Source organism: Nannospalax galili, unplaced genomic scaffold, assembly GCF_000622305.1.
Source record: "Nannospalax galili isolate Female #2095 unplaced genomic scaffold, S.galili_v1.0 scaffold1387, whole genome shotgun sequence".
NCBI classification, from domain to species: domain Eukaryota; kingdom Metazoa; phylum Chordata; class Mammalia; order Rodentia; family Spalacidae; genus Nannospalax; species Nannospalax galili.
In genome coordinates this window covers 351973-364972 of record NW_008355976.1, presented here as the reverse complement: position 1 = coordinate 364972, position 13000 = coordinate 351973, and the positions used below count along the sequence as shown (strand labels likewise).

General features: G+C 44.9%; 1 protein-coding gene across 1 annotated transcript; it reads left to right on the top strand.

Moving 5' to 3' along the window:
• Positions 1-403: 403 nt before the first annotated feature.
• On the top strand, positions 404-9974 carry LOC103750805 (folate receptor alpha). The gene is made up of 5 exons (XM_008854053.2): positions 404-551; positions 4624-4793; positions 9008-9196; positions 9343-9478; positions 9623-9974. The coding sequence occupies exons 2-5, from the start codon at positions 4632-4634 to the stop codon at positions 9901-9903; spliced, it is 768 nt and encodes a 255-aa protein (XP_008852275.1). The 5' UTR covers positions 404-551; positions 4624-4631; the 3' UTR covers positions 9904-9974.
• Positions 9975-13000: the final 3026 nt, after the last annotated feature.

The window sequence follows — 13000 nt, the reverse complement described above, 5'->3', positions numbered from 1 at the left end:
ATGTTCTAGGGCTGGTCCCATCATCGGCTCTGCTGAGCTTCTTTGGGTCTCTTTCACTTCATCTGTGTAACAGGACAGGGATGGTGGAAATGGATGTGGATCTGAGCAGCTGGGCTGAAAGCAGGATTTTTATCAGACCTGATGTTTGGCCTTATTTAGGCCTGTACTTTTCTATTTTATTTTATTTATTTGATTTGATTTGATTTCATTTCATTTTTCAGTGCTGGGGATTGAACCCAGTGCCTTACACATGTTAGATAAGCAAGCTTGTAGCCATGTAGTCACTGAGCTATTCCCCCAGGCCAGGCCTGCACTGTTAATCCACCCCTCCCATCCCTATGGGGGCCCGGCTGGTGCTCACGTGCAATAATTAACAACTGAGTGGCCTTCGCCCAATCTCTGCTCCATTCCTGGGCGCCGTTCCCACTCCCTGCACCACAGCCTGTCTCCTAGGCCACTAAACCTTGGCTGTCCCTTGCAATAAAAAAAGCAAGGTGAGGATAGAGAAGAGCCGAAGCCTGAGCCAGTCTGAGAGCTGCCACCTTCTCCAGGTATGCCACCTGACACCCCTCATTAGAGACTACAGACCCTATGGTACCCCCAGCATGTAGTAAAGATTTGCTGAAGTGGAAAGTCCTGTGTGCTTGAAGCTCAGAGAATCCAGGGGTGGAGACTGAGGCCAGATCAGAGCATGACCAGCAAGGTTAAAAACTACAAGTTAGTGTAGTGAAGGGCTTCTTGCCCTTCAGTCCAGCACTAAGTTCTCAGCTCTTTTAGTCTGGGGCCCCTCTGGGTGAGTGTATGAGGTGGTTGGTGGGGAGGGGTCACAGGTGGACCACGGTCTGAAGGAATGACTAGGAAATGAGAAAGGAGCTTGCAGGATGCAGCTCATAGGGAGGGCTACCTCAAAAAGAGACCGCGGACTAGAAGGTACCCACGGGAGGGAGAGTGTGGGGAAAGGGGGAGACTCAGCATGGACCTGGACTCGGGGGTCTAGGGTCAGACTTGGATCATCCCTGCTGTGTGACTTGGAACACGCCCCTCAATCCAGGCCCTGTTGGTTGCACATAGATTAAATTGGCTGTTATTGGTGGTGTTTTTCCTTCTACTGTTACTCTTCAGGTGAAGAAATGTCCTGAAGATAATTTGTGTCTATTTTCTGCATGGTCAAGCAGGGAGTGTAGTGAGGGGTGAGCTGGGCTGGCCCAGGCTCCCTGTGCTCCAAGCAGCCAGGTTGTTTTCCCCCAGGAACTGGCGCCAAAGAATCATCTGGTGCTTCAATAGGACTGATTTTCCTGGCTGGAACTTAGAAATTAGTTAGCGGGTTAACAGAAGCATGAGTGGGCTCTGGAATGAATGAACTAGTGTGAGAATTAATGAATAAACATTGAGTTAAGTAGAAGAATATTTCAGGTTGGGCCTGGTGGTGTAAGCCTGTAATTTCAGCTACTCTGGAGACTGAGGCAGGAAAATCAAAAGTTCAAGTCCTGGGCTAGTCTGGGTAATTTAGTGAGATCCTGTCTCAAAAAAGGGAAAAGAAGCTGGGCATAGTGGCCCTTTAATCCCAGCACCAGGGAGGCAGAAGCAGGCAGAGTTCCAGACCAGCTGGGGCTACAGGGAAATCCTGTTTCAAAAAAACAAAAGAAAAAAAAACAAATAAAAATAAAAAAAAAAAAAGAGGGAAAGAAGGTTGGTCATATATGGTGAGATAGCTTAGTTGCCTAGCAAGGCCCTAGCTAGGTTCAATAGTTCAATACTCAGTGCTACGGGCCGGGGGCAGTCAGGGGGGAGAAGGGATGTAGAGTAAAGGATTGTGGAACTGAGAAAGCTATGTGAGCATTCAAGTCCAGACTTAATCTAGTCCTGCTGTGCAGTCAGCCTGGAGTCTCTGCCCGTAGCTCAGAGCCTGTTGACAGTACTGTCAGGAAACTCAAGTTTTCTGGTTGTTGCTTCTTACTTTTTTTTCTTTCTTGATGTCTTTGAGTGAGGGTCTCATGCATCCCAGGCTGGCCTCAAATTTGATATGTAAGTGAAGATGACTTTAAATTTCTGATCCTCCTGTCTCTACCTCTTGACTCCTGTGATTAGAAGCATGTACCACCGAGCCCAGTTTACGCAATGCTGAGGTTGATTCCAGGGCTTTCTTGCATGCGAGGCAAACACTCTACTAATCTGCATATGCAGCCTGAGGACAACCGCGTTCTAAAGAAGCAGAGACCAGCTGGGTGTGGTGGCACACGCCTGTAGTCCTAGCACTTGGGAGGCAGAGGCAGGAGGATCAAGGCCAGCCTGGTCTACATAGTGAGTTCCAGGACAGCTGGGGCTACAGGGAGACGTTCCCCGCCCCTCAAAAAAAAGAAGCAGAGACAAGATAAGCCTGTGAGCAGGGAAACTTTATCAACATTTTTTTTTTTTTTCTGAGACAGGGTCTCACTATGTAGCCCTGGTTAGCTTCAGACTCACAAAAGTCCACCTGCCTCTGCTGGGATTAAAGGCATGTACCACCATGCTTAGCCATCAACTCTTGTAAGAAACTTGGGCTCCAGGGACAGACATGGAGAGGATTTTTGAGAAATGATTTTGAAACATTTTAGCAATTTGAAGCATTTTGGGAGACAGACAGGTGGATTTCTGAATTTGAGGTCAACCAGGTCTATATATTGAGTTCCAGGTCAGCCAGGGAATGAAGACTCTGTTAAAAAAAAAAAAAAGGCGAGGGGGGGGTGGAGAGGGAGAGGGCTGGAGAGATGGCTCAGGGGTTAAGAGCACTGACTGCTCTTAAAGAGGACTGGGGTTCAGTTCCTAGCACCTACATGGCCACTAACAACAGTCTATAACTGCAGTCCAGGGAAATCCAACCCCCTCTTCTGACCTCTGAAGGCACTGCATAACATGGGTACACTTATACACTCATACACATGAAATAAATAAATAAATTTTTTGGTCCTTTTTTTTGGAGACAGGGTCTCCCTGTAGACCCTGCTGACTTGGGACTTACTATGTAGACCAACCAGCCTGGCCTTGAACTCACAGAGATCTCCCTGCTTCTGCCTCCAAGTGCTTGGATTAAAAGCATGCACCACCAAGCCCAGCTCAACTTTTAATTTATTTTTCTAGTGTAACTTTTACCCAGATGAAGTACTGGTACAAGAAAATCATATTACCTTAGTTTGTATCACCTTTTACTTTTATTTTTATTTTTTGGTCTTTTGGAGACAGGGTCTCCCTGTAGCCCCAGCTGTCCTGGAACTCATGTAGACCAGGCTGGCCTTGAACCCACAGAGATCCTCCTGCCTCTGCCTCCCAAATGCTGGGACTACAGATATGTGCCACCACACCCGGCTTTTTTAACCATACTTTATGTATAGAAATACAACTTACATATTAAATAACTCTCTAACAGAATGATTTAATAAAAGTTTAAATAGAACTGAAAAAAATTTTTTTCTAAATAGGTCAATGTTACAAATGTATAGTGATTAGTCATGTCTAATTTCTATTGTACTAATAGTAAATGGAATTAAAAAAGAAAGCTCAACTATTACAGTCTCTGCCTCAAAGAAATAACACGTTGGATTCAGAAATGGTTCTCGCTACTTTAGTCCAGGGAAAGTTGAATTCATGTATCCACCACAGTGGGATGGGAAGAGGAAAAAACTATGATGAAGTTGAAACTAGAGAAAAAATTAGCTTTATATATCCCCCTCCATGATTCATGTGTCCTTTTGCCTACACTCTGCCCTTTCTCATCACCTAATATTACACTCTTGGTCCTTGTCCAAATTTTCAGACCTACGCTTAACACCTGATTCACCTTTTTTTTTAAATTAAAATATTTTATTTATTATTTTTATTTTATGTATTGCCTGCGTGTATGTGAGCACACCCGTGTTGTGAAATGCCATGGAGGTCAGAAGAGGGCTTTGGATTCCTCTGGAACTGGAGTTAAGGACAGTTCGTAGACACCATGTGGGTGCTGGGAATCGCACCTGGGTCCTCTGCAAGAGCAGTCAGTGCTTTTACCCACTGAGCCGTCTCTCCAGCCCTGATTCACCTTTTATAAAATCTTTAAAAATTTGGGACTGGAGAGATGGCTCAGCGGTTAAGAGCACTGCCTGTTCTTGCAGAAGACTGGGGTTCAAATCCCAGCACCCACATGGCAGCTAACAGCTGTCTGTAACTCCAATTCCAGATGATCCAACAGCCTCTTCTGTCCTCCAAGGGCATTGCACAACACTGGTGCACTTACATACATGCAGGCATAACACTCATACACATAAAATAAAAACAATAAATACCAAAAAAAATTTCAGCTCTGAAACATTTGCCTCCAAGGATTTTCAATAAGGGATTATGGGTATATGGAAAACTCATCTATTTTTACAAGTTGCTCAAATTGGTTTTCAATTGCATTGCTCCAGGACTACCTGGAGAAGTCAAAAAGGCTCACCAAGCCAGTGACTGTCCCCAGGGTGTCTGATCCTCACTGAGTCTGGGAAGACTGAGGGGAGGAGGTGACACTTGATCCACTAGTAGAGGCTCCACCCACTGGAGCTGAGCCCACATCTTGAGGTACTACCTCCGCCATTTCTTGGTGCCACTGACCATAGCTCTCTCTTCAAGGATCTGACATGGCTCACCTGATGACAACACAGCTGCTGCTCCTGGTGTGGGCGGCCGCATGGGGTGTCCAGCCCAGGACTACTCGGGCCAGGACTGAACTTCTCAATGTTTGCATGGATGCCAAACATCACAAGGAAAAGCCAGGCCCTGAGGATAATTTACATGAACAGGTGGGCTGAGTGGTGACGAGCCTGACTGAGGAGGAGTGGGTCAGGCAATGGAAGTGTCTATCCCCAGTCTGTGGTAGAGGCAACAGACCTGCCTGAGGAAAACTTCAGTTCTCTCTAGCATGGGCAACTGTTTTACACATATTGTTTACCAATTGTCAGTGTAATGCCAAAATCTCACTTTCTTGGTAGCTGGGTTTCTACATTGCACAAATAAGGAAGTATGCTTAGGAAGGAGTTTGGGGAATGAACAAGTGAGACCATTTTGGGGGTTTCAGCTTCAGATTGAAGGTCTCCTCTAGGGATCGGAGGAGAGAAGTTGCCTGCTGTACTTAGTGGCTCCTTTCTGCCAGTCCTCCACCTCTTGAGAAAGGTGACTCTCTCCTAGCAGTGGGACTGGCTGCTAAGTATTTGGAACCAGGCATCTGGCAAACACTTGGACTGTGGCTTTCCACCATGTAGGGCCAGAGGTCTCTCTTCTATAACAATTGTTTTGCCACAATCCATTTAATATCCCGAACCTAGCTAAGCATTTAGTAAAATCAATATGATGCAGCAAGTGAAAAGAAGAAACAAAACAAAACAAAACGGAAGGCCAGTTACTGGGAAGCCTAAAATGGGAGGATGGTTTGAACCTGGGATATCACAGCCAGTGTAGACAACGCAGGGGAACATATGTCAAAAAAGCAAGAAAATAAATAGGACTGGAGATGTGACTCAGTTAGAGAGAACTTGTCGAGCAGTCATAAAGCCTTGGGTTGGGTCTCCAGCACCACAAAAAACTGGGTGTGGTAGCAAGTGGCTATAATCCCAGGTCTCTGAAGGTAGAGGCAAGAGGATCAGAAATCCAAGGTAAGTCTCAGCTACATATTGAGTTCCAGTCCAGCCTGGGATACATGAGACCTTGTCAAAAACGAAAGGAAGTAGAGAAGGAAAGAAATTTTGTTTTGTTTTGTTTTGCTTTGTTCTTCTTGTTTTAGACAGGGTCTCCCTTTGTAGCCCCAGCTGGCTTAGAACTCTCTCTGTAGACCAGGCTGGCCTTGATCTCACAGAGATCTGCTTGCCCCTGCCTCCTGAGTACTGAGTTTAAAGGAGTGTGCCACCATACCCAGGTAAGAAAAAAATTAAAAAACAAACAAAAAGAAAGCAATTTGTACCATGCACTTCAGTGTATAAATGATCATTTTGATTTCATTAGCTGAAAACTGTCACAGTTCTATTTGCTGTTTTTGTTTAAGATTTATTTACTATGTGTATGTGTGTGTGCCTGTCTTAGTTTATGTGCATCACATGTGTGCAGGTGCCCTCAGAGGTCAGAGGGCATCAGATCCCTCTGATGGAACCTGAGTTACAGGCAGTGGTGAGCTGCTTAATGTGGATGCTGGAAACCAAACCAGGTCCTTGGCAAGAGAAGTAAGTACTTCTTGATCACTGAGCCATCTCTCTAGCCCATGTTTGCTGTTTTTTTTTGTTGTTGTTGTTATTTTTATTTTATGTGTATCAGTATTTGCCTGCATGTATGTAAATGTACCACATACATGCAGTGCCTGTGGAAGCCAGATGAGGGCATCAGATCCCCTGGAATTGGGGTTACAGATGGTTCTTAGACGGCATATAGGTGCTTGGAACCAAACTCAGGCCCTCTTCAAGAGCAGCCAATATTCTTAACCACTGGTCCATCTCTCCAGCCTACTCCACCCCCCTTTAAAAAAGTAGTAAGTAAAATACGATTAGTGCTGCCCATATAGGCATGAATGTGAAGTCAACTGGAGTATGACTAGCCTACCATGGACCACACCCTTAAAGAAACTGACTTTCGGGCTGGAGAGATGGCTCAGTGGTTAAGAATGCTGGTTGTTCTTGCAGAAGACCCAGGTTCGAATCCCAGCACCTACATGGCAGCTAACAACTGTCCTAACTCCAGTTCCAGGGGATCTGACGGCCTCTTCTGTCCTCTGTGGGCATTGCATGACACAGGTGCACTTACCTACATGCAGACAATTCATGCATACACATAAAATAAAATAAAAAGGAATAAAAAAAAAAAGAAACTGACTTTCTCTCCCTAGGCCATCAACTGCCAATAGCTCCTCAGCTAGGGGCGGGGGCTTGTGTGCCCCTCTCCCTCCATGCTGCTGCTATTTTGAATCACTGCCACTAGGTCTAGACCAACAAATGGTGCTATTACCTGACTGTCTTTATTATTATTATTATTATTATTATTATTATTATTATTATTTTTTTTTAAACATTTTATTATTTTTATTTTATGGGTACAACATTTTATTATTTTTATTTTATGTGTACAAGTGTATTGCCTGCAAGTATGTGAGCCCACCCATGTTGTGCAATGCCGCGGAGGTCAGAAGAGGGCTTCAGATTCCCCTAGAACTGGAGTTAAGGACTGTTTGTAGCCGCCATGTGGGTGCTGGGAATTGAACCTGGGTCCTCTGCAAGAGCAGTTAGTGCTCTTAACTGCTGAGCCATCTCCCCCCCCCCCTCTTTTTTTGTCTTTTTGAGACAGGGTCTCCCTGTAGCTCCAGCTGGCCTAGAACTCACTATGTAGATCAGGCTGGCCTTGAACTCACAGAGATCTGCCTGCCTCTGCCTCCCGAGTGCTGAGATCAAAGGTGTGCTTCGGCATGCCCAGTTTATCTTGATTTTTTTTTAAACTGTGCATTTTATTTTTATATATACTTTAAAATTTTTATTTCTTTGGTTTTTGTTGTTTAAGACTGGGTCTCACGATATAGCTCTAGCTAGCCTAGAACTTGCTGTGTAGACCAGACTGGCCTTGAACTGGCTGAGATCCACCTGCCTCTGCCTCTCAAGAGCTAGTTAAAGGTGTACACTGAATGGTTTTGGTTTTTTAAAATAATTTTTTATTAACATTTGTGTGTGTGTGTGTGTGTGTGTGTGTGTGTGTATGCCACAACACACGGAGGTCAGAGGACTACCTGTGGGAGTTAATTATCTCCTTCCTCCATGTGGGTCTAAGGGATCAAACTCAGGCTGTCAGACTAGGTTAAGAGCCTTTACCTATTGAGCTATCTCACTAGCTCTGCTTTTGTTTTTGTGAGACAGGGTCTCTTATAACTCAGGCTGACCTTGAACTCATGTTCCTCCTGTCTCTGTCTCCCAGGTGAGCCAGCACATCTAGCTAAAAATGTGTATTTTAATACTTTGCTCTGTACTGAGTTACCAGCCAAGGGCTTTCATTCACCAGTAAGTGTTGAATATTTATGTAACTGGTGTAACTGGAACTATTCTCCAGATATTTGTGTCACCTTCTCAATGAAATAATTTAAAAAGAAAAGATTTCATTTGTTTTAATTTTATGTGTATATGTATTTTGCCTACATGTATGTAAGTGCCCCACGTGCATGCCTGATGCCTGAGGAGGCCAGAAGAGGGCATGGGATCCCCTGGAACTAGAGTTACGGATGGTTGTGAGCTGCCATTTGGGTCCTGGGAACCAGACTTGAGTCCTCTGGAAGAGCAGCAAGTGCTGTTCACTTCAAAGCCTTCTCTCTAGTGCCTCTCAATGAAATCTAATCTAACCATCTAGTAGATACTGCAAGTTCACATTTTCTTGTTGTTCTTTTTGAGACAGGATCTCCCTGTAGCCCCAGCTGGCCTGGAACTCAGTATGTAGACCAGGCTGGCATGGAACTCACAGAGATCCTCCTGCCTCTGCCTCCCAAGTGCTGGAATTAAAGGTATATACTACTATGTCTAGCTCAAGTTCACATTCTTTTTCTCTGTTTTGTTTTTTTCCCCAAAAAACAATTATCATATAAGTTTTTATCATTTTATCCCTAGTGTTTTATCAAGGGATATTATCCCTTGAACAATGTTTGAGTTAGGGTAGGTAGGGGTTTGGTAAAGATGTGAATTAAAAACTGGGTGTTGGGGGCTGGAGAGATGGCTCAGTGGTTAAGAACAGTGTTCCTGCAGAAGATCTGGGTTTGAATCCCAGCACCCACATGGCAGCTAACAACTGTAATTCCATATGCGCGTGTGCACACACACACACACACACACACACACACACAGACACACACACATGCCTTTGTACATAAGAAAAAATACCCACCAAAGCAAACAAAAAATATGTGAATTAGCTGGGTGGTCAAGGACTACAAGGGGCAAGCCTGCCTGTGGAATATTCTGGCTGTGCTGGCTGTGGACTCCAACCCTTGTTTTCCTCCCTCCAGTGCAGTCCTTGGAAGAAGAACTCCTGCTGTTCTACCAACACCAGTCAGGAAGCTCATAAGGATATCTCCTATCTGTACCAATTCAACTGGAACCACTGCGGAGAGATGACACCTGAATGTAAGCGACACTTCATCCAAGATACCTGCCTCTATGAGTGCTCCCCTAACTTGGGACCCTGGATCCAGAAGGTATGAGTATCCTCTGGGTACCCCCGAAACTAGCAGAGCAGCTGGCTTGTCCAGACATCTCTGCAGACTTTGCCTCCAGCTCTAGTTCTGCTCAGGGCTGCTATGCTGAGGTTCCTGAACCTGGAACCTTTTCTACTGTCTCTCAGGTGGACCAGAGCTGGCGCAAAGAACGGATCCTGGATGTGCCAGTGTGCAAAGAGGACTGTGAGCGCTGGTGGGAGGATTGTCGCACCTCTTTCACCTGCAAGAGCAACTGGCACAAAGGTTGGAACTGGACCTCAGGTGAGGACTGGGTGGAAAGGAGGGGGCGTTTAGTGGTGCAGGGGTCGGGACATGCAGCTGTTGTGTAAATGATCTGGGCTTGCAGGGCTGCAACCAGAGATAGTTGTAGGTACCGTGGCTAAAGGTCTTCCATCCTTTCTATAGGGCATAATGAGTGCCCGGTGGGAGCCGCCTGCCACCCCTTCCACTTCTACTTCCCTACACCTGCTGCTCTGTGCCAGGACATCTGGAGTCACTCCTACAAGGTCAGCAACTACAGCCGAGGGAGTGGCCGCTGCATCCAGATGTGGTTTGACCCAGCCCAGGGCAACCCCAATGAGGAGGTGGCAAGGTTCTATGCCGAGACCATGAGTGGAGTGGGGCTCCATGGGGCCTGGCTACTAGTGTGCAGCCTGTCCTTAATGCTGCTCTGGGTGCTCATCTGAGTTCCCTCCCAGCCTCCTTTGTGGTGTGGGGCCTCTAACATCGAGTTGAAATAAACCAGACATTCCACATGTGTCTTATGAATTATTTGGTTGTGAATGGGAAAATGGGAATATAATTATTTTGCTTCCCACTTCACGTTGATTGACACCAGTTAAACTTGGTTAGTTCCCAGCTCTGGCATTTCCTATGAGCTAGTCTACAGACAATTATTCTCCTAACCTGGGCCACATTTGTAGCTTTTCTTTTTTTCCAACATGGGGTCAGCTTTGGTGGAATAATGAAGGTTTCCATTAGCTCTGTTTTTTGTTTTTTTTTGAAAATCCTAATGAGTTTATTGGGCTTGCTAACAGAGCATAAGGTGGGGGTTTATTTACAGAAGAGTGGGAGCACTTCCCACATTTGTAGGTTTTCAATTTAATTTTTCATTAACCCTCTAATTCAGAGCTAAGCCTAGGATTTTTTTTTTTTTTTTTTGGTCTCCCTGTAGCCTCAGCTGGCCTGGAACTTGCTATGTAGACCAGGCTCACAGAGATCTGCCTGTCTTTGCCTCCCAAGTAAGTCTAGGATTTAAAAAAAATATTTTATTTATTTTTTGCATATGAGTGTATTGCCTGCATGTGTGTAAGTGCACCCATGTTGTGCAATGCTCATGGAGGTCAGAAGAAGGTGTCAGATTCCCTGGAACTGGAGCTATAGGCAGTTGTTAACCACCACGTGGGTGCTGGGAATTGAACCTGGGTCCTCTGCAAGAGCTGTCAGTGCTCTTAACAGCTGAGCCATCTCTCTAGCCCCATAGCCTAGTATTCTAACATTTATTATTATTATTATTATTGGTCTTTTTGAGACAGGGTCTCCCTGTAGCCCCAGCTGGCCTGGAACTCACTATGTAGACCAGGCTGGCCTTGAACTCACAGAGATCCGCCTGCCTCTGCCTCCTGAGTGCTGGGATCAAAGGTGTGCACCACCATGCCCAGCCTAAATATTCTTTTTAAATATTTTATTTTTATCTTATGTGTATGAATTTATTGCCTGCATGTGTGTAAGTGTACCCATGTTGTTCAATGCCCTTGGAGGTCAAAATAAGGTGTCAGATTCCTTGGAACTGGAGTTACGGGTGGTTGTTAGCCCTCATGTGGGTGCTAGGACTTGAACCTGGGTCCTTCGCAACAGCAGTCAGTGCTCTTAGCCTCTGAGTCATCTCTCTAGCCCAATCAGGAGACTTTTCAAGAGTTGTTTCTCTCCTTTCACTGTGGGTTCCAGAGATCAAATTCAGGTCACTAGGTTTGCACAGTGAGTGCTTTTACCTGCTGAGTCATCTCATCAGCCCCCCAACTTCTAAGTTCTTTATTTTTATTCCAATAAGTTTTCAGTGTCTTATGTCTACTTATATATGTGTGGAAACAAACATAAATTAAGGAACATGGCAAAGCCGCCCCTACCAAAGAGCTGGATTTCCATCCCAGGCCATCAGAATCTTCAGATCAAGCCCTTTCCACCCAAGAAGTGAATAAATACATGTGTCTCGAAGGACTAAGGGGCCCATGTCTGTCCAGAAGAGCTGGGCCTGAGGGGATCTGATAGAGGTAAGTCTGGACCCAGACTTGGATTTTTATGTTCCCATATTAAGTAAAGTATGTAACATTTGTATCATATCAGGCTACATTACAGTAACATTTCTTTGTGTGTCTTTGGGAGGTATATTTACCTCTTTATGTGGGTACATGTGTGCAAAGGCAAGAAGTCAATGTCAGGTGTCTTCCTTAATCACCCTCCATCTTAGTTTTTGAAACAGGGTCTGTCACTGAATCTGGAACTCACCAAGGTGTTTAGACTGGTGGGGCCAATGAGCCTTGGTTCCACCTGTTTCACCGCCCTAGTGCTAGGATTGTAGATGTTCGCTCCAAGCCCAGATTGTTACATGGGTGCTGGGAATCTGAACTAAGGTCCTCATGCTTGCACAGCAAGCACTTTACCAACTGAGCCATCTCTCCAGCATTGCAGTAATATTATTTTTAAAAGATTTACATTATTTATTTTTTGGTTGGAGGTGGGGCAAAGTCTCACCCTGTAGGCCTGGTTGGCCTGGAACTCTCTTTGTAGACGAGGCTGGCCCCAAACTCATAGAGATCCACCTGTCTCTGCCTCTTGAGTGTTGGGATTAAGGGTATGTGCCACAATGCCAGGGTCATTTTTTAAAATTTTATTTATGTTATGTATGTGTCTTTGTGTTTGTATGCACATGTGCATGCCAGTGCCCCTTGGAAGCCAGAAGAGGGCATTAGATCCCCTGGAACTAGAGTTGTAGGCAGTTGTGAGCTCCTGATGTGGGTTAGGAAAATCAGCAAACACTCCTAACTGCTGAGCTGTTTCTCTAGCTCCTACAGTAACATTTCTTTTAAAACTTTTGTTTTCAATTTTATTTTTATTTTTTGAGTGTTTTGCCTGCGTGTATGTAAGTGCATCCATGCATGCAATGCCTGTGGAGGCCAGAAGAGAGCATCAGATCCCTGGAACTGGAGTAATGGAGGGTTGCTAGCTGCCATGTGGATGTTGAGGACTTAATCTGGGTCCTCTGCAAGTACAGCCAGTGCTCTTAATCCCTGAGTCATCTCTCTAGTCCCAGACAAGTGCCGTTTCTAATAATCTAGTAACTTAGTACAACTAACATTTATTTCCAAGCTATTATGTTTAATGTGGGTTGTTAGGGGGATTCTGCTTCTTATTCAGGATTTCAGGGTGATAGAGAAGGTTCTATCAGAAAAAAAGAAAAAGAAAAAAAAAGATGTTTTTGTATTTTTGAGATAAGGTTTCACTATATAACCTTGGCTTGGGATTCATGGAGATCCACCTGCCTCTGCCTCCAGGGTGCTGAGATTCACTGTGTACACTGCCACAGCTAGCTGAGAAGGTTCTATCTTTTCATACACTGCAGGAGGCAGGACAGGAGTATTTGAATTCCATACAAGCCCTTCACGTTTTCATCCAATATTTCATTGGCCAAATGAGGTCACAACCATGCTTAAATCAAGGAATCCAGGAAAACATAATCCTATCATGTGCCCAGAGGGAGTAGAATCACAAGATCTGTCCAGCAAT